Here is a 22393-nt window from a genome sequence, read left to right as displayed (position 1 = left end):
CAGTCCCATTCCAATCTACAAAAAGGACTCTGGAATGTTATCTCCAGTATCACTCTTCCTGCCCTCAGGATGATTGGTTTCCCTATACCTCCTACAGAATTTTATTGTAACTCATTCCACTGATTCAAAATCCACTCTTCTATGCAAATTATGATTTCCACTCCTGAGTTTTCTTACCCTCACCCAGCACACTAAATGACTACTTAGGGGAGTTAGAGGCCACCTAGACAACACAAGAGCATACCAATGGAGTCCAATGGCATAAAAAGAGAAGACACACCATTGTAGTATAGCACCGCCTGCAAAGTCCTTTGGTTTAGAACAGCAGGTCTGACTATCAGTTTTCCTCCCTTAACCTCTATACTCATAGAACTTTCTGGAAAATAAAAGAATCAGAAATTCCTCAATCATTGAAGTAGTAAGTAATTCGGCTTACAGGTCAGTTACTTTTCTTATTCTATATCTACCCTGTATTCTGCCAGTATTACTAACAACTTACCTTGACTTAACTGTACCCTCTGAGTCTTCACTCTTCACTAGTAATTGTGGATGAGAGTTAGAAGAATTATTGTTTAATATATCATCAATTCCTAGAGGCAAAGCCATCACCAATACCTAATGGACTAGCACAAGTACAGACCTAAGGAGAGGACATTGGAACCAATATATTTCATGGAATTGGTAAAAGCCTTTCACCAACATCTTCTCACCAAGCTATACCCTTTCAGGTTTGAGGAGGTGTTCCTTGGGGGAGGAATTGTCTAAATCTATAGCTTTACTGGCATAGATGAGAAAGAGAATGGTGCTGTAGACACAGCCTCTGACCACATCAACACATCAGTATGGTGTAGAGATTGAATGCATGGCATCATTACAAAAAGTCAAAGTTGGGGGAAGCAGATTAAGTCAGGCAGTCAACTTCATGATACTCCCTTTATGATGCTTCCTGAATCTACATTGACTTCCAGACTTGGATCTCCATTCTAAAAACTAGTTTTGTGCCTCTGACTCAACCCTTAGATTTCAATCTGAAAAAATCCTAGCACTGAATTGATCTGTTCTATTTTATATTCATTTAGATTCCAATGAGCATGCTATATGGTTCCATAAAAATGGCATTAGTATACCTCCCCCTTATTACTCTGCTGAGATTGAAGGCCCATGGTATGAAACATTGAATTTTTCCAGATATTTTTTCTATATATTTATTGATTATCCTGATCTTTTTCTGTTCTTCCTCTTTTTCTTAAAAAAAAAATTCTTTCTTACATGGTGTGGCTCTCTAGGAGGAAGAGAGGAGAGATACAAAGGACATACAGATGACAAAAAAATAGAAGATATTAATTAAAATTTTACTTAAAAAATAAATGGTGTTTAGGGACAGCTAGGTGGCGCAGTGAATAGATCACCGGCCCTGGAGTCAGGAGGACCTGAGTTCAAATCTGACCTCAGACACATAACACTCATTAGCTGTGTGACTTTGGGCAAGTCACTTAACCCCAATTGCCCTCACCAAAAAAATAAATGAATGAATGAATGAATGAATGAATGAATAAATAAATAAATGGTCTATCTCTATGGGGCAGCTAAGGTGGCGCAGCAGATAGAGCACTGGTCCTAGAGTCAGGAGGACCTGAGTCCAAATCTGGTCTCAGACACATAATACTTCCTAACAGTGTGACTCTAGACAAGTCACTTAACCCCAATTGCCTCACACAAAAACAACAACAGTAACAACAACAAAAAAAAACAAAAACAAAAACCAAATGGTGTTGGGGGTACTAAAGTACATAATTCACATAATAAGGAAGAATAGGGCAGCAAAAATGGTGTGGTTAGCTATATTACGGGAAAGCAAAGGATCAAAGAAGGGCTAGAACAATGGTTTATGGGAGAATGATGAGATGATACTAATAGATGATGGAAACGTGACAGAGCTGTTCAATTCTTATTTTGTCTCTATTTATGCCAAGTGAGGAAGGTTTTTGGAATATTAGGTGGATTTCCTGTGGCAAACCTGTGGCAGAATATGGAGAAGAGTTGCACGTTGGCTTATGGGTCACGTTATGCATCACTGGAGGGAATTCCCAAATCAATTAGCTCACAGATATTTGGACTGCAAAGGAAAGGACACAGAGATCTCCTAGGAATCTGATACTTCTAACTAAGTAAAGAGAAAGGAAGAAGGAACCTAGTTAGCTTTGATGAATTCAAGCCACCAAGCCCAAGTGAGCCACATTTCAGGGTACTGAAAGACATGGTGGATATGATTACCAACTCATGTATATTGTTCTTTGAGAAGTCATAGAGTGTAAGAGGGGACACAGAAAAGACCAGGTGTTTTCCTGATTTTTAAAGAAGGGAAGAATGGGACTAACAACTTACACAGCAATGAACTTGACTTCAGTTTCTAGAAATTTACTTTAAAATGTAAAAAACATTCTTAGCTAATGGACCACAGGAACTGATTTTGGTCTATGTGCCTTAGTTTGCTAATCCTTCACCTGGTCCGACACTTTCATTCTGTGACTGAGAAAACTGAACTCTAGAGAGTTTAAGTGACTTTCCCAAAGAGGTACAGGGAGTAAGTGGGAGAGCAGGGATTCAAAGTAAGGGCAGCTAGGTGGCTCTGTGATTAGAGTGCTAGGACTCAGGAGGACTTGAATTCAAATCTGGCCTCAGACATACTAGATATGTGATCCTGGGCAAGTCACTTCTTCTCTGTTTGCCTCGGTTTTCTCATCTGTAAAATGGAGATAATAATAGCACCTATCTCAAAGGGTTATTGTGAGGGTCAAATGAGATAATACTGGTAAAGTGCTTAGCACAATGCCTGGCACATAGTAAGTGCTACGTTAATATTACATATTACATTTTTTTATTAGGCTCTCTGACTGTAATGGTGGTGCTTATTCACTACACCAAACTAGCATAGCAAAAACTAGAATTTACGTCAACCTAGAAGGGCGACCTTGTCTATCATCTGGTCAAATGTACTCATTTTACAGATGAAGAAGCTGGTGGACAGTGGGGATAAGGGTCATGGCCTAGGCCACATAAGTAGTAAGTAACAGAAACAGCATATAACCCAGGTCTTCTCTCTTCAAGGCCCCTATCTCTTTTTATTATATCCACAATGCCCTCATCTCTATTTCTTAGGGTAAATGCTATTTGTATTACATGATTAAATGCCACTGATACGCATGAACCTTAACAGTACTGGCCAGCAGAACCTGGTAGGAAGCCTTCTGGTTCCACTCCACTGAGCCAACAGCAATAAAATGAGATTCTACTCCCCATTGTTCATTGGCTTTGTGCTGCAGCATCTTGGGAAAGTCCATGTGGTGAGAAAACATGATACATTTTTTTTTTTGCTCTGAAAAATCTATCCAAACTCATTATGCTAGTAAGAATTTAATTAAAGTCTAAGGGTTGGAGAAAAATGTTATAGGTTTTCTCTTCCCCTTAAAAAGTTAAATCAAATTTCATTGTCAGTTATCATTCCCTACCCTCATCCCTTTTCCTGCCTGAAGGTCATGACATTCTCTTTAGGCTAAAGATCATCTTTGCCTTTAGATACACATGGCAACAGAGAAGTTCTGAGAAGCATTTGGAAGCTCTGGCCACAATTTTCTGTCCAATCAAATTCCATGGTCTAGCACTGCCAAAACCATCCCCTCGATGATATAAGTGAAATTTACAGCTGAGGAACCAACAACTTCATGAGGTCAAATGACAGAACATTAGCTCCTGCATCAGAATGTAAGTTCTTTAAAAGCAGAGAATATTTCATTCTTTGTATTTGATTTCCCATTGCTTACCATATAGTAGCTGCTTAATAAATGCTTGTTGATTTACTGGAATGGCCCAATGACAACCACTTGTTGAGGGATATCACGATGAAGTGGATAAAGTGCTGGCCTTGGAGTCAGGAAGACCCAATTTCAAATTCTGCCTCTGATACTTAGCCTGACCTCTGATGTTCCTCTAGTTCTAAATCTCTGATCCAATGATTGACTGAAATGCTCAGTGAAAGAAGTAATATGGCATAGGCAAAAAAAAAGAATGTTGGACTTGGAGTCATAAAGATGGGTTCTAATTCTGCCTCAGACACTTCATAATTCTGGAAAACTTAACTTCTTTCAGGCTCTACTTTCTAATCTGCAAAATGGGAATAAAACTATCCCATAGGGTGAGTGTGAGGATCGAATGAGATAATGTACGCAAAGCACTTTACAAATTTAAGGGCTATCTAAACATCAAATTATTATTATTATTACTAGTAGTAATAGTAGCTATTATTATTAGTATTAGCATTATGACTACCATATAAGGGATCTTATGAATGAGTATGACCCAAAGTTAGACAATAGTCATAATGCCCTTTGTACTGCTCTGAGTGGTATGTGTGTGTCTGTGTTTCTGGGTCCATATGTCCTCTGAGCTTTGCCAGTGCTATTGAACATTCCGGGAGGCTCGTGGTGAATTCTCAATTCCAGCACCAGAGATTTCTGAAAACAGAGTGAGCTGTTTCCCAGGCCTGAGACAGCTCAATGTAGAGTTACAGTAATCCCATTTTTCTTTAAATAAGTAGTGGTGGTTCATCTGGCACAAACAATTCTTCAGGGGGTACATTCTCACTAACTCATTGTTTGGAGAAGCTAAGTATATAAATATTGTTAACTTGAGCAGATTTTTGTGTGCAAATTCTGATGTAGTCAAATAATATTATGTCCTACCTTTACCTCCTCCACTACAATTTCATAATACTTTTTGGTATTTAGAACATTTTCTTGCAAACAGGAAGCTGACCTTTCATCATTAAAATTAACCCCTTCCCTTTTTTTTTTGGTGGAAGCATCAAAGTAGGAATTGCTAAACATGTTGGAAATATAAAAGAAACACATAAGTGTGGGTATCATGCTTACAATGTTCACCACATCCATTATGTCAGTTAAATTGGGCATATTAGTTCTAATAATTACTGACCTACAATTTACTAATAAAATCAACCTGTATGTGGGAAAAGATTGTTGTGCCTCAATGTAGAATCTAGGAGCCAAGCCTCTTCATCGATGTCAACTTGCCAAGAGCTCTGTTACAACATGACCTGGAATGCTCCCAACCACTTACAGCCCACATAGGATCGATCCCCTGATAGCAGCTTGCCCTCTGGGAAATGCCAACAAGACAATTCTATCTAGAGTCAGGGCCTGAAGTTTCTGACTCCAGGCATGAACATCATACAAGGAAAGGAGAGGAAGGTCCCCTATCACTTCCAGGGATGTGATATTTTGGGCACTAGAGGAGTATACTGGATCATTATATTAGGAATACAAGGATCAATATCAGTACACTGGATAAGCTCAGTAAACAGAGGACATTGGACAGTCAGAGATAAATACCAGCAATAGCTTGGACCCCATCTGTTGGTTCATATATCCCCTATTGTGGAGGCAACTCTTCTAGGTTCTGTTGATGGCACAAAATTTCCTTTGGTGTGCTTATCCACATCATGGCTGAAAAATGGGTGGCCTTTGAACTTACAATGACCAGGTGATCTGTAATGCTTTCAATAAAGACATGATTCTGCCACCCCAGACTGACAGTGATGTCATTGTGACATGAAAAGGGCAGTGACATTGAACCATAGATGGACAAACATAATTCAGGTATGTGTCACTTAAAAAGAAAAGAGTTATCTCAGAAAATTTGCAAAATAACATTAAGTCCCAATGAGATACACCAAAATTTCAGGTGTACATTCTCAGGGTAAAAAAAAAAAAAACCTTACACAAAATATGCTACTTATTGCCAAAATGCTTCTGACAAAACAGCTTTAATGCCAGTTCATTAACAACTATACAGTGCTATAGAATGTACCCTCCACTACTTTTATAATAAATTCTTTTTCTTTGTTTTGTTAAATATTTCCTAATTACATGCAAAAAATTAATAATCATGTTTTAAACTTTTGAGTTACAAATTCTTTCCCTCCCTACTACTCTTTCCCCTCCTTGATAATACAAGGACTTTCATTTCTATTATACATGAGAGGTCACACAAAACATATTTCCATATTAGCCACGTTGCAAAAGAAAACAGAAACAAAATAGAATAATAAAAATAAAGGTCAAAAAAGGTATGTTTCAGTCTTCATTGAGAGTTCATTAGTTCTCTCTCTGGAGGTGGAAAGCATTACTCATCATGGGTCCTTTGGAATTCTCTTGGATCACTGACTTGATCAGAATAGCTAAGTTTTTCACAGCTGATCATCTTTAAAATATTGTTACTGTGGAGAATGTTTTCCTGGTTCTTCTTATTTCACTTTGCATGAGTTCAAGTCTTCCCAGGTTTTTCTGAAACCATCCTGCTCATCATTTCTTATTTCCCAATAGTATTTCAGCACAATCATATACAACAACTTGTTCAGCCATTCTCCATTTAAAGGACATCTCCTCAATTTCTAATTCTTTGCCACCACAAACAGAAGCTGCTATGAATATGTTTGTGTATATAGGTATTTTTTCCTTTTTTCTTTGATTTCTTTGGGTTATTGACCTAGTAGTGGTCTTGCTAGGTCAGAGGGTATGCACTGTTTTATAGACCCTTGGGCATAGTATCAAATAGTTCTCCAGAACCAAATAGTTCACGACTCTACCAACAGTTCATTAATGTCCCAATTTTTCCACATCCCCTCCAGTATTTGTTATTTTCCTTTTCTATTATGTTAGCCATTCTGATAGGCATGAGGTGATATCTCAGAGTTGTTGGTTTTTTTGTTTGTTTTTGTTTTGTTCTGTTCTGTTTTGCATTTCTCTAATCAGTAGTGGTTTAGGGCATGTTTTCATGTGACTACTGAGAGCTTTGATTTCTTCCTCTGAAAACTGCCTGTTCATTTCCTTTGACCATTTAAAAATTGGGGAATAACTCTTATCTTTATAATTTGGCTCAGTTCCCTATATATTTGAGAAATGAGGCCTTTATCAGAAAAAGTGGTTGCCAAATTTTTCCCCAGTTTCTTGTTTTACTTCTAATTTTGTTTACATTAGTTTTGTTTCTGCAAAAGCTTTTTAATTTCATATAATCAAAATTATCTATTTCACTTCCTATATTCTCCTCTATCTCGTTTTTATAGCAATTTGAATTCTTACCCTAAAAGCTTGGATCTTTGAGTTTATAAAACATTAGATTACTATGGTCATTTATTACTGTGTTCTATGTATCTAATCTATCCCATAGATCCATCACTCTATTTCTTAGCCAGTACCAGAATGTTTTGATGATTACCACTTTGTAATATAGTTTGAAATCTAGAACTTCTGGGTTACCTTCCTTAACACTTTTTTTCCCCATTGAGTCCCTTGATATTCTTGACTTTTTGTTCTCCCATACACACTTAGAGAGATAAATTTTCCCCTAAGTACTTTTTTGATTGCATTCCACAAATTTGCTTCTCAAAATCCCTTTTGAGCTCTTCCAAGGCCTGGGACTGATTCATATTTTTCTTGGTAGCTTTGGATGTAGGAGCTTTGGCTTTGTTATCTTCTTCTGGTTGTATGTTTTGATCTTCTTTGTCACCAAAGTAAGAGAATATAGTCTGACTCTTTTTGAGCTGCTTACTCATGATCCCGGCCAATTACTTGAGTTTTAAACTCTTTGTTAAGGTAAAAGTCTGCTTCCAATATGAAGAGTGTACTGTCCCAAGCTTCGGGAGTTTGTACAGCTGTCTTCAGAGGTACTTCTAGGGACCTGTAAATTTTCCGTTCTTCTAAGGTGGTATGATAAGGGGCAAGGTATTTCCTCTCCACCTCCACAACAAGCTCCACCACACCAGCATTCTTCCTCACCCCAGGACAGCCCCTCAGAACTGTGACCCAGATACAAGCACTGGTAAAGCAAGAGATTCCTGCCTCAGCACTGGCAAAGAGATCCCTGCAATCCCCCTCTAATCAGCGACTTGATTCCCCCTCAGTCTGTGGGTTGGAAGCTCAAGAAAAAGCCGCTGCCCCAGAGGCCACGCTCAAGACTTGCGGCTGTGACCTAGCTCGTCTCTCACCGCAGTCACAGACTTTTTCCACTGACCTTCTAAGTTGTCTTTGGCATTCAGGGGTTGAGAAGTCTGGAAACTGCCACAGCTGCCCAAAATTCAATCCTCTGAGGTCTGCTCCAGGGTCGCTGTGGCCTGGGCGCCCACACCAAACTGAGCTCCTCTCCCCACCCAGTGCGATATATCTTTCCAATCAACCATCCAGGCTGACTTTGGCTGGAAATTTGTTTCACTCTGTCTTTTTGTAGGTTCTGCTGCTTTAGAATTTGTTTAGAGCCATTTTTTTAGGTATTTGGAGGGCTTTGGGAGAGAGCTCAAGACAGTCACTGCTTTCCCTCCACCATCTTGGCTCTACCCCTCTGTAAGTTCGCATTCCACAAATTTGGAACATTGTCTGTTATTCCCTTTAATGAAATTATTGTTTCTATGATTAGTTCTTTGCCCCACTCATTCTTTAGGATTAGATTATTTAGTTTCCAATTAGCTTTTAATCAATGCTTCCATGGCCCTTTATTAAATATAACTTTTATTGCATTATGGCCTGAAATGGGTGCATTCAATTTTTCTGCTCTTCTGCATTTTGGTTCTGAGGTTTTTATGGCCTAATACATGGTCAATTTTTGTGAAGGTGTCATGTACAGCTGAGAAAAAAAGGTATAGTCCTTTTTATTCCCATTCATTTTTCTCCAGAAGTCTATCATGTCTAATTTTTCCAAGATTCTATTCATCTCCTTGAATTATTATTTATTTTATACTTAGATTTATCTAGCTCTGAGAGGGGAAAATCGAGGGCCACCACTAGTATAGTTTTACTATTTCCTCCTGTAATTAATTTTTCATTTAAGAATTTGGATGCTATGCCATTTGGTGCATACGTGTTTAGTACTGATGTTACTTCATTATCTATGGTTCCTTTTAGCAAGAGGTAGTTTACCTGCTTATCCCTTTTAATTAAGTCTATTTCTGCTTTCCCTTTGTCTGAGATCCCTCACTATTTTTACTTGAACTGAATCATAATAGATTCTGCTCCAGACCCTTATGTTAACTCTGTGGGTATCTCTGTGTTTCAGGTGTGTTTCTTGTAAACAGCACATTGTTAGATTTTAGTTTCTAATCCACTCTCCTATCTGCTTCCATTTTACAGGTGAGTTCATCCCATTCATATTCACAGTTATGACTGCTAACTATAAATTTCCCTCCATCCTATTTTTTTCCTGTTTATCTTTCTATCCTTCTTTCTCTTTTTATCCTTTTTCCTTCTCTGAAGTCTGTTTTGCGTCTGACCACTACCTTCTTTTTTTCTGTCCTCCCTTTTATCATCTCTTTTTATTATCTCCTTCTCCTCTAACTTTCCTGTTGGGTAAGATAGATTTCCATTACCAATTGAATATGTATATGTATGTGTGTGTGTTTATGTGTGTGTCTGTATTTTCCCTCTTTTGAACCACCTTAGATGTGAGTTTCAAATATTGCTTGCCCCTCCATACCATTTTCCCCTCTACTATAAAAGCTTTTCCTCATATACCTCTTTTACGTGAAATAATTTTCCCATTCTTTTTCTCCCTTCTCCCAGGGTATCCCTGCTTCTCCACTATCCATTTTTTTATATCATCCCAATATAATCAACTCACTCCTGCACCCTTTTCCTATGTAGAATCCTTCAAACTGCCCTAATAATAACAGAGTTCTTAGAAGATGCATGTATCATATTGCCATATAGAAAGATACACAGGTTAACCTTGAATCCTTTATGATTTCTTTCCTGCTTACCTGTTTCTACTTCTCTTCAGTCTTGTATTTGAAAGTTGAATTTTTTATTCAGCTCTAGTCTTTTCACCACAAATGCTTGATATTCCTTTAATTCACTGAATATCCATTTCCCCCCTGAACCTTTATACTCATTTTTGCTGTGTAGGTTATTCTTGGTTGTAATGCCAGATCTTTTGCCTTCCAGAATATAATACTCCAAGCCTTCTGCTCCTTTCACATGGTTGCTGGTAAATCTTGTGTGATCCTGACTATGGCTTCACAGTATTTGAATGGTTTCTTTCTGGCTGCTTGAAGTATTTACTTCTTGACCTGGGATCTCTGGAATTTGGCTATAATATTCCTGGAAGTTTTCATTTTGGGATCTCAGGTGGTGATCAGTGTATTCTTTTGATTTCTATTTTATCCTCTGCTTCCAGGATATCAAGGCAGTTTTCCTTGATAATTCTTGAAATATGATGTGTAGGCTCTTTCTTTGATCAAGGCTTTCAGGTATTCAAATAATTTTTAAATTATCTCTTCTTGATCTATTTTCCAGGTCAGTTGTGTTTTGGTGAGATATTTCATTTTCTTCTACTTTTTCATTCTTTTGGTTTTATTTTAATGTTTCTTAATGTCTCATGAAGTCATTAGCTTCCAGTTACCCAATTCCAATTTTTTTTTTTCGCTAGGCAATTGGGTTAAGTGACTTGCCCAAGGTCACACAGTTAGTAAGTGTTATGTGTCTGAGGCCACCAATTCTAAGTTTTAAGGAATTATTTTCTTTAGTGAACTTTTGTACCACCTTTTCTATTTGGCCAATTTTGCTTTTTAAGGAGTTATTTTTGTCAGTATTTTTTTGCTTCTTTAACCAAACTGTTAATTATCTTTTCATAATTTTCTTCTTTTGCTTTCATTTCTTTACCTATTTTTTCCTCTACCACTCTTATTTGATTTTGAATTTTTTAAATCATTTTTCAGGAATTCTTGCTGGTCCTTTGACCAATTCACATATTTTTGAGGCTTTGCTTGTAGCTGCTTTGACTTCATTGCCTTCTTTTGAGTTTGTCTTGCTCTTCCTTGTCACCGTAGTAGCTTTTTATGGTTAGGTTCTTTTTTGTTGTTTGCTCATTTTCCTACCCAATTTCTTAATTTGGAACTTTATGTTAATATTGGCCTCTGTTCCTATCATGGGGTGGGGAGCTCTATCTTATGCTTTAGGGTTTTTCACACTGCTGTTTTAAGAGATAGTCCTGGAAAATTGCACATGGTGGGTGCTTCCAAGGTGGTATGATCTGGGAAAAGGTGTGGTCACTCCTATCTCTCTGGTCCTTACCTAGGAAGAACCCCTGATCCTTTGGGATTGCAATCAGTACTACTTCTCAGGGCTCCTCCTCATTTGGGACTGGAAATGATACTGTTCCTCAGGGTCCCTGATCCATTAGGGCTGGAAGTGATACTACCCCTTAGGTCTCCTACTCCCTTATGAGTGAAATTGCTCCTCTCTGCCCTAGAACTATGACCCAGAAGTAGGTATAGGTAATTGAGTTGCCAAATGCATCTGGTCCTGTGTCTAGTGCTAATACTGGGGGGGTACACTGTAATTTCTTTCTGTCCAGTTGCCTGGTCACCTTACCATCTCCGGTTTGGGAGCCCCTGAAGCTGCTTCTGTATCCACCACCTAGTTCCACCACTGGTATTTCATCCATGTGGACTCTGGGCCAGCCTCCTCCCCAATATCACAGATCTCTCTTTCCAACTTCCTAAGTTGTCTGGGGCTAGAAGAATGTCTCACTCTTACCTTTTATTGTCTCTGCCACTCCAGAATTTGATTTGAGGTGTTATTTTAAAGTTGTTTGGAGAGAAATATTGGGAGAGCTTGGCTGAGTGCTTCTCTACTCTGCCATCTTGGGTCCATTCTCAGAAATCTCACTCTCCACTACTAGGATTTAGAATATGCATACCTTTTCTTAAAAGAGTAGCAGCAACTATAAGAGTACAGTGAGTTATCCTGAATAGTGGAAGCACCTAGGCCTCATAGGTATTTCCCAAGCAGAAGCATATATTTCCCCTGTATCTTATTCCATTCTACAAAGCATAAACTTGCCCAGGTTTTGCTCTTATTGCTGCTGCTGCAAAAGATGCTGGCTTATGGACAATAGAGAGATACACAGTCTATAGACATAAGGCATTGTTGTAGTTAACAGATGACATGCTCATCCAAATGGCAGATGACACAAAGTGAGAGGGAGAGAAAATATGTTGGGTAACAGAATTTGGATCCAACATGATCCCAACAGATTAGACTGATGGATAAAGTCAAAGAAGATAAAATTTAATAAGGATAAATATCAAATTACAAAACTGGATTCAAAAATCTGTTATACAAGTTCAGGATGAGAATGAGGTGTAAAAAAAAAAAAACTAGGAATTTTAGGGAATTGCAAACTAGTTTCAACAACAGTCAGCAACAAAACCAAACAAAGCTCCTAAAGCAACATATTGAAATCTCAGGTTACCTTAATAAAAGCCTGGTGCTCAGAATGAGGGAAGTGATTATCTTATCAGTACTTGGTAAGTGTTAAGACTACATCGGGAGTATTGAGTATAGTTTTATGTATCACATATTAGAAAGGACATAGACAAGCTAGAGCAGATCCAGAAATTAAGAAAATTTGAAATCATGCAAAAGGACTGGCTGAAGGAACTAGGGATCCCTACTATTCGAGGTCCACATCAATTGTGTTGCACTAAGCTTTCAATTCAATTCAAGAAATATTGTGTCTACCATTTGCAAAGCTGTTATGTGCAAGACAACTATTTAGTAGTAATAAAAAGATAGGAAATGACACAGTCCCTGCTTTCAAGCAGTTTACTTCCATTGAAGGAGTTAATATCCAAATTCATGAGTCTGGGTGAATAGGAGGAGGAATACGATGCCCTCAATGGAAACAAGACATTTAAAAAGTGGGCTGGCCATATGTGAGAAAAATGAGTTCTTGTTTTGACATATCAATATTGAGTTGACAGTACATCGAGCTAGAGGTTACTAGAAGGCAATTGGGGTTCTGAGACTCAAAGTCAAAGGAAAGATTAGGTTTGAATATTTAGATTTGAGAGAGACTGCTTCATGGCTTGTTTTTTTGGTGAGAGAGGAATTTGTGAAGGAATGATCCAGCAAGTAGTAGTTATAGATCACAATTCTGATGGAGACAGCATCCTCTCTCCCACTGAGGAAACTACTGATATGGAGCAGACTCTTCTCACCATGTTCAATTCAATTCTAAAACATTTATTCAGTATCTACAATGTGCAAAGCACATTGTTAAGAACTAAAGATGTTACGAAGATGGACCATTTGGTTCATTCACCTTAATTTACCTAACCCAGTGAATTAGTTGGATAATTCTATTTTTAAAAATGTCTAGGGATATCAGTTTGATCACTGTGTTTAATTACTTTCTCCATAGTTGATGGAGACAGGTTAAGAATCACACCCCATGAGATTACATGAATGACTTTATCCAATACCCTGATAGTAAAGCATTCCTTCAAATTAAAAATAAAATGTCAAGTAACTTTACATAGATTTTTGAGGAAATAAATCTGTAATTCCTTTACTACATCCCATTTTTGACTAAGATTGCTACCAATTTATGCATTTCTCTTGAAGAAGCCCTGAAACTGACCCATATGCCCCACAAACACATTATTCTTCTAGAAAGACTAGAGTACAAGGCAGCATAAATTTCCTGAGAATTACCAAGGGTGAACAATGAGCTTTATAGCTTATTGTATTTTAGCCTTTTTGTGTGTGGGTAGGGGGCATTAGAGAAGATGTTTTAAATCATAGCTGTTCCAAATGCATTTCAAAGAATTCAAGCCAGTTTGCATAGGCCTCCCACAGTGAAATAGTTCAGGCAGCATTGACTGGGATATCACTGGATTCCCTGCCTGATGAGTGTGGTGAGCTTCTAGGAAGTTATGTCTTTGACTATGCATGAGTGAGATTAAACCTCAGGCTAAGGGTAAGCTGTGTGAGGCCCTTTCCATCAGCCTGAGCTAACTGGAAACAAACATGTGCCCGTGCACACACGCGTACACACACACACACACACACATACACGGAGCAAATTGTATACTGTCCTTTCCTTGGACCTGGACCAGATACTACCTTATATCTCTTCAATACAACAGCCTTCAAATATTTGAAGAAGCTAATGTGACCAAATGAAAAATCTTCTCTTCTCCTGACTAAACATCCCCAGTTCTCTCAACTAATCCTCCTATAATATGATTCTGAATTCTCTCACCATCTTGGTCACCTTCAATGGGCCATTTGCCATTTTGTTAGCAAGGCTTCCTAAAATCTTTCTTAAGAACTGGAGAAAAAAAAATTCATAGTCACAAAGCATAGATGGATAAGTGTAGGGAATAGCAAGGTCATGATCACATTTTGGCTGGTGAGTCACACTGTTGACTTGTATTGAGCTTGAAGTGCACTCATACGTTCAAGGGTTTTTGTCATTCCAAATATTACCTAGACATACCTCTTTCTTCAACTCTGTGAAGTTAGTTTTTAATGTAGGTGTGTGTGCATGTGCTTCTATGTATAATCCAAGTGTATAACTTTGTTTTTCCCTATTAACTTTCAGCTTACCATATTCAGTCTATCACTCTAATATATCAAGATCGTTTGGATCCCAATTTTATCTTTCAATGTGTTAGTTATCAGTGCTAGATTTTTGTGCTTCACAAGATCTGATATACACACCCCACCTATGCTTTCATCTTATCACTGACAAAAAAAAAAAGTGTTGACGAAAAATGACAAAACCCTATGGGATTTCCCTGAAATTTCTTACCAGGTTATTGACCAATGGATCCTCTCTCTTTGTGTGTTGTCATATAGTTCAAAGTCTAGTTGACTATACTATCTTCTAGCCCATATCTCTCTGTCTTGCCCATGAAGATCATGAGCAACTTGGTCAAATACCTTGCTAAAATAAATATACTCTAAGGCATTCTCCCAACCTAATGTTATTGTTCATTCATTGTCACATCCAACTTTTCATGACCCCACGAACCACAGGGCACCAGGTCCTATTATGTTCTACTATCTCCCAAAGTCCATCTAAGCTCATATTTGTTTCCATGACACTATCGATCCACCTCATCCTCTGCTGTTCCCTTCTCCTTTTGCCTTCAATCTTTCCCAACATCAGGAGTCCTGTCTTCTTATTATATGACCAAAGTATTTAAGCTTCAGCTTCATTATTTGTCTTTCCAATGAGTAGTCCAAATTAATTTCTTTAAGTAGTGACTGATTTGATCTCCTTGCTTTCCTCAAAAGTCTTCTGTAGCACCACAGTTTGAAAGCCTCAATTCCGTAGCACTCAGCTTTCCTTATAGTCCAACTCTTACAGCTATACATTACTACTGGAAAAAAACACAGCTTTGACTATACAGACTTTTGTTAGCAAAGTAATGTCTCCGTTTTTTAGTATGATGTCCAGATTTTCCATAGCTTTCCTTCCAAGGAGCAAGTGTCTTTTAGTTTCATGGCTGCAGGCACCATCTGCAGCGATGTTTGAGCCCAAGAATATAAAATCTTATGCTGCTTCCATTTTTCTCCCTCTGTTTGCCAGGAAGTGATGGAACCAGTTGCCATAATCATAGCTTTTTTAACGTTAAGCTTCAAGCCAGCTTTTACACTCTCCTCTTTCACCCTCATCAAGAAGCTTCTTAATTCTTCACTTTCTTTCATCAGAGTGGTATCTTCTGCATATCTGAGACTGTTGGAACTTCTTCTGGCAACCTTAATTTCAGTTTTTGATCCATCCAGCCTGGCATTCCACATATAAGTTAATAAATAAGGTGACAACATACAGCCTTGTTGTACTCCTTTCCCAATCTTCTACCAATCAGTTGTTCCATGTTTTGTTCTAACTGTTGCTTATTGACCAGCATACAGGCTCCTCCGGAGACAAGTAAGATGATCTGGTGCTCCCATCTCTTCGAAGACTTGATCTACACAGTCAAAGGCTTTAGTGTAGTCAATAAACCAGAAGTAGACTTTTTTTGGGAACTCCCTTGTTTTCTCCATAATCCCAGTGAATGTTTCTATTTGTTCTCTGGTTCCTCTGCTTCTTCAAAAAACCGGCCTGCACTTCTGGTAATTCTTGGTTCATATATTACTTTTTTTTTAACCTAACTTTTAAATCTTGTTAAATTAAAAAAAAAAGGAAATGAGGTTTGTCTGGTATGACTTTTTCTGGCTCACAGAGATCAGTTTCCCTTTCAGAATATCTATAAATGATCCATATAATACTAAATTCTAGAACTTTGTCAGGAACTAAAGACTCAAAGGGGCAGCTAGATGGTACAAATGGATACTTCCCTGGAATCAGGAGGACCTGAGTTCAAATCCAGCCTCAGATACTTACTAGGTGTGTGATTGTGGGCAAATCACTTCACCCTGTTTGCCTCATGAGGTTCTTTATCTATAAAATGAGCTGGAAAAGGAAATGGAAAACCACTCAAGTATCTTGCTAAGACAGCCAAATTGGGTCATGGAGAATTGGACACAACTGAAATGACTCAACAACAAAAAAGACTCAAAAGTCTATAATTTGAAAAATCTATCTGCTTTCCCTTTTTGCATAGTTGGTGTGATACTTTGCTACTATCTACTATCTCACATCACTTTTGTACTCACAATTTTTCAAATATTTCCAGCATTGGTTCCATAACCCCCTTGGTCATTTCTCTTAGTCTCTTAATAGTTCATCTGGGCCTAAGAATTTGATCATATTAGAGGTGGTGAGGTGCTCTCTTACTACCTCTTCTCTTTTCTTGGACTTCAATCCCTTGCTATTCATTTTGGTTCTCTTCTCCCCATTTGAAGGTCTTGTTTTCATCTGTACTAGCACAGGTAAGCCATCATTAATACATCATGTATCCTTGAGGTATGAAGTATGTCACCAGTTTAGATTAATTTAACATTGATGATTTACAAAGCAGAGCTCTTCTCCCAGAACTACCAGAGAGCCATCATTTGGCAGCCATCATCAGAACAAGTACCAGAGTTGGGGAAACACTCTTAACAAAATAAGCAAAATGAAATGCATAAATCCTTAAAACCTCAATTATACAAATATATAAAACCACCAAAAATTTTGAAGAATGTATCAAATTGTACCAACAGTCTTATACTATGTTAAAAATAGGGCAGAGAATGTGGAGCCAGTTCCCTCTCCCAGGACATCAGTGGGGAGTAGGTGTATTTCCTAGAGGAGTAAGGATCACAGACTCAGCCCCTGGAGCTTCCAGCTAAGCAAGCAACAGCAGGATGCCAAGAGCAGACTGCTGAAATGGACTAAAAAAAATATAAAGAGCTACTATGAAGCCAGGGATAATCAGAAACCCAGAAACACAAGCTCAGAAGAAGAGAATAAACTATTAAATACCTATATAGAAAGTGTCAAAGAAGCACTCTCTCAAAAAAAGAAAAGCATGTACAACATACCTTTATGTTTAATTGCATTAGCAACATTTTCTTCATCACTTTCTTAAGTCTAGACAGTTAACAAAACAAAAATCAAGCTCTGACTTGTAGCATTTGCCAATTTCCAAGGTTCAAATGCTCACATTGAAAATTTCACAATTGGTTCTCTCATGACTGGCTCCAGCACACCTCTTACTCCAAGGTGAACATTTAATGAAATAGAAGACCTCCAAGCATCCCCAGCAGAAATACCAGATCTGAGTAGAAACTTTAAAATATAAACACAAAAGAAAATAAAGAAACATAAAAAGGTAAATTCAAGTGGGCAAATAGAAAAGGCCTTATAAAAATGAAATATTTGCATTATTTAAGGGAGTGGGGGGACAAACATCTCCTAAGAATTGTAATGTAAGCAGGGGACATAGACAAAATCAAATAAGATAGAGGTCCTGGGAGTGTTTTGTTTTTATGCTGTGATGATCTTAAAAGAAGAAATGAAAGGGAGGAGGAAAGGATACACTATGAAAGAAAAGGGAAAGAATGGGGGGGCGTTATTCTCATATAACGGAGAGCAAAAGTAAATGTCTATACAAAGAAATATGATCAGTGCGATAATTAACCACAATTCCAGAGGACTTATGATTCAAGAATACTGCCTACCTCCTGACATACATAAAATGAGAAATGCATGTTTGGGCATGGTCAATGTGGGGATTTTAAAAAAATGTTTGCTTAAATTTGCATACTTATTGCAGAACCTTTTCATTTTCTTTTTTTTTTCTAGTAAGGGACTGAGATGCAAAAGAGAGAAGGTAGATGCTTGTTAATTGAAAAAAATATATAATTTAATTAAAAATAAATGAAAATTGGTTTTTAAGTACTGCCATGGGGGGGAAACATGAAGCAGAAGAAGGCAAAGCAGTATTCACTCTGTCAGGGGTCACAACTTTACCTTCTTTGGTACTGTTTCTAAAGACCTAACCAATAAGCCTTTGTTTTCTGCAAGAAAAAAAAATTGACCACTCACAAACAATAAAGACTCTCTACTCCTCCCTATCTGTACATGCAGCGAAAATTTTCCATTTTAATGAGGTTTGGATACAACAGAGCAATTCTGTTGTCCCTTCAAATCACTTAAATCGAAAATCTCTGAGTATAGTTATCTGGATACAATTCTAAAATGCCACCAGCTTTACATAAAAGTTAAAAGACTGGAACCATCAAAAAAAAAAATTGGCAGATAGCAGGAAGTACAATCCCTCCTCATTTATCCAGCCATATCAGGAAATGAGCTCTTCCATGTATGTGATTTTTTTCTACGGTAACTGAAGCTGGTCCCTTTGGGCACTAGTACTTTGAGCTTGTGCAATCTTGATGGAAATCTTTCTAAGATGCATTACACACTTTCCTGCCTTTTTCAGTAGAGGATCCTGAACATAATTTAACCCTCTATTGATGACATAAGTTTGCCATTATGAATATCTGTTTGTACACTGTTCAAAAAGTACAGTTATACCTTTAGGGGATGCTGAGGCAGAAAATTATTTAATTTGACACTGAATGGATATACAATATGTCTCACTTGGTTAGTTCTAGGTCTACTTCTTAGTTATTGCATCTTTTCCTTCACTGTTATGATATCAGCCAGCACTCCTTTGGCTAGTAAACATCCAATAACTTCCCCTACCCAGTGTCTGATATAAACTTCAAGGTTGAACTGCGCTGCCAAGCTTATAATAACTGTAAGTTAAATAAGAATCCCCAAGGCTCTTAGTAAGAGCCTGAGTCCTAGGAAATGGGAACATGGTGGTAACTTTTTAGGTCTTGAGAGACTTTTTCCTGTTTAATTCTGGGTTCAGGACTGAGTTCTAGAGACTATCATAAGAGTATCTCCCAAAGGACAAGGGGGTTTAAATTATTATATAATTAACATAAGTTTATATAGATACTATATATGATTACAGGAAAATAAATAGGGACTAGAGTTATGATTTTATTGATATTGGGGACTCTCTGATGAGGAAAGCCCCTCTACCAACGCAAGTCAGTCCCTTCTCTGCAACTTATAGGCATATTATCAGAGTTGTCTAGAACACTGAAAGCTTAAGTGACCAGATTCATAAAGCCAATATGCGTCAGAGGGAGGACTAGAAGTCCATTCTTCTTGACTATGCCTCTGTGCATGTGTGTGTGTGTATGTGTGTATGTATGTATGTATGTATATGTGTATGTAGTATGTGTATATATATTAAATGTATATTAAAAATTTTGAGAACACTAATTGGGAAAATACTATGCAAAAAGCTAAATGTATTGAGTTATGCTTAATTTAATTATATTAATTATATTAATTTAAATTTTTCTTAAACCATGTATTTTATAGTTTTTTTTCTCATTCCAACAGGCCTTAATTGAATTCCTCTATTTTCTCGGCTGTCATATCAATAGACTATCTGGTTTAGCCTCCAGTAATACTGTACTTTCAAATACTTTCTTTCCCTACTCCCCCTCCCCCCAATCTTCCCAGCAGCAGCTGTACTCACGTGGGTAATCCTTTGGGTGAGTCTTTTCTGACCAATTTCCATAAAACGTGAGCCTGTATTTAGCAGTTCCACATGCACAACAATCCAAGATTGGTCTATCAGTCACCCCATCGAATGTTGAATCTGAAACAGAACAGATGAAAATGTCACCAGGTTGGTAAAGAAATTACTAAATGCAGTAGTTTGTTAGAGAGCTGTGACATCACAGATGAGGCAACTTCATTCATATGCTCTGCAGTAATTAAACACAAAACCTACCCAGCACTCCAGAGGAGGGAACTATTCTATGTACAGGCTGTACCTAAGCATATACACCTTGGCCCCCAATTTTTAAAAGGAAATATGCAAATTCTTATGCTTCCCTCCAATGCTTCCTGCCATATGCAAACTGTCAGAGTCAACAAGAACAGATTTCTGAAGGCTTGGGCAGAGCAGACAGCAAAACAGACAGGTGTGCTTCAATTTAATGAAAGTAAAAGGAAGAATTTTCAATATGCTTAGTTGCTCATACCAACAGGTGAAAGGTTCTACCAAGAGGGTCATCCTGCCCCTAGCTGCCTAAGGTTGGGTCCTTTGACTCCACCTTTGTGCTCAATAGATGCCATGTAATTCACTTGTACATGAGTCCTCTCACTCTCATTTTTAGTTATTGATAGCTAGCAAGGAGACAGGGTCACGTGAGCAAATGGTTTTTCCATTTGTCAGATTCCTGGCCTTGATTTTCCAGCATCATGAACACAATTTCTCTCAATATGACCTGCTTCAATCACATCTTTCTTCTATTTCTTCAATACTTTTTAGCAGTTTAACAGCAAAGAAGTTCTATTTTTAACCTAGTTGAACATATATTCTTACACATTTTTAAAAGAGTTGCACAATAATGATCAAAGCTGTCATTTATACAGTGCTTTAAAGTTTCCTGAGCATTTTATATACAGTCTCTCATGTGACCCCTATAAAAAGCAGGACAGAGATCATTATCCCCATTTGACAGATGAGAAAAGTAAAGCTCTTAGAAATGAAATTCCTTGCTCAAAGTGACATGTTTAGTAACTGGTAAGATCCATCTCAAACTTGAGGTCTCCTAGTTTCTAATCTATGACAACATGCTCTTTCCTTAAGAAAATAAAATTATTGAATATCAAAAGTAGCCTCTTGTAACATTCCACGTAGGAAATTCAATTAATATATACCTTTGAAATAAGTTAATTCTTAATTCAATGGAGTAAGAGAATATGGGGCTTTAGAACTTGGCAAAAAGTAGATGCTAGTAGAGCATGAAGAAGTGAGTGTGTCTTCCCAAGAGAGATTAAAAAAGAAACAGCTTATTTTCTAGTAATGGATGGTCAAGATAAGTACAAGAGAAGCAAATACAAGTGAATTTGGGGAAGGAGAAAGCACTACCAAATGGAGCAAGTTGGGGCTGTGAGAAATAAGAAATAATTATATTTCTGTATAAGGAAATTGAGAGGAAAGTAGCTCTGGGTGTCAGGAGCTTCAAGAACCAGCTAAAATTGGGTGAAGCTGGTAGTGTGGTTGGGTAGGCTGTAAGTAGGACAAAGGTTAAGCTTTACTTAGAGTGCACATGCTTAATAGGCTCATGAATACCAACTTCTCCACCTTCAGGCAAGGTTAAGACACCATTTTCTTAACATACAATGTATGAGGAAGGGGTAGAACATACCAAGGAGGACATGTTGTGGGCATTTCAGGAAGTCTGTGACCTATGCTGACTTCTACCAACAAAAGTCAGCTAGGAGGGACATAAGGTTTGCTCTCGCTTCTATAGGGTATGTGTGCTCATCTCAAGTTCCTGCAGAAAGCATATTAAAGGTTTCACTGCTTCACTCATTCTTAGTCTGTCTAACTTATTGCGCCTACTTGGGCACCAGAGGTTATTTCCAACAGGGCCAAATAAGAAAGATAACCTGTAGTAATCAGGTGATACATGAGCTGATCCTTGGAGGAAGTTAGGCATTCTAAGAAGTAGCACTGAGAAAGGAGTGCATGCACCATAGAAAGAGAAGACAGCATGTCAAGTTCAGACAACAGCTAGTAGTCTAAACTGATAAGCGCCTGGGTTAGGGTGATGGCAGTAGGCATAAAAAGAAGAAACAACTGGAAGAAGTATTGAGGATACCAAATCAACAGGACCTTGTAACTTTCTGAACAGCAAAAGAAATCAAGAGAAAAGAATTGAAAAATAATACAACAAAGTTTGGAAACAAAAGACACTAAGCGAATGGTGGTACTGTTTAAAGAATAGTGAAACCAAAGGGAAAAGCAGATAAGGGTATATGAGATACTTAAACTTTGAGCATGTTGAATTTGAGGGGCTGGTGAGAAATCTGGTTGGAGATGCCCTGTAAATAGTTGGAGATAGAGGTCTAGAGGTTGGAAGAAAGGTCAGGATTGGGGCTACAGATTTGGGAGTCACCTACTTGGAGGCAACTGTTGGCGCAATATATGGGACTCCATGATTTTTGTCAGGAGAGGAAGTGTACAAAGGACAGAGAAAAAAAGCCAAATTACAGGCTTGGTAAGAAG

At 37.8% G+C, this 22393-nt stretch overlaps 1 protein-coding gene across 1 annotated transcript in view; it reads right to left on the bottom strand.

The window, feature by feature from the left end:
- Window positions 1–22393, bottom strand: part of LOC114033996 (spondin-1) — a 369625-nt gene that overhangs the window by 189540 nt on the left and 157692 nt on the right. Inside the window, exon 5 of the mRNA XM_027849643.1 lies at window positions 19847–19969. Coding sequence (XP_027705444.1) covers window positions 19847–19969 — 123 coding nt within the window. The remainder of the gene's footprint in view (window positions 1–19846; window positions 19970–22393) is intronic.

This window comes from Vombatus ursinus, unplaced genomic scaffold (genome assembly GCF_900497805.2).
Source record: "Vombatus ursinus unplaced genomic scaffold, bare-nosed wombat genome assembly UNPS02007822.1, whole genome shotgun sequence".
NCBI classification, from domain to species: domain Eukaryota; kingdom Metazoa; phylum Chordata; class Mammalia; order Diprotodontia; family Vombatidae; genus Vombatus; species Vombatus ursinus.
The sequence above is the reverse complement of the archived record's forward strand: the minus strand, read 5'-3'. Positions and strand labels throughout refer to the sequence as shown.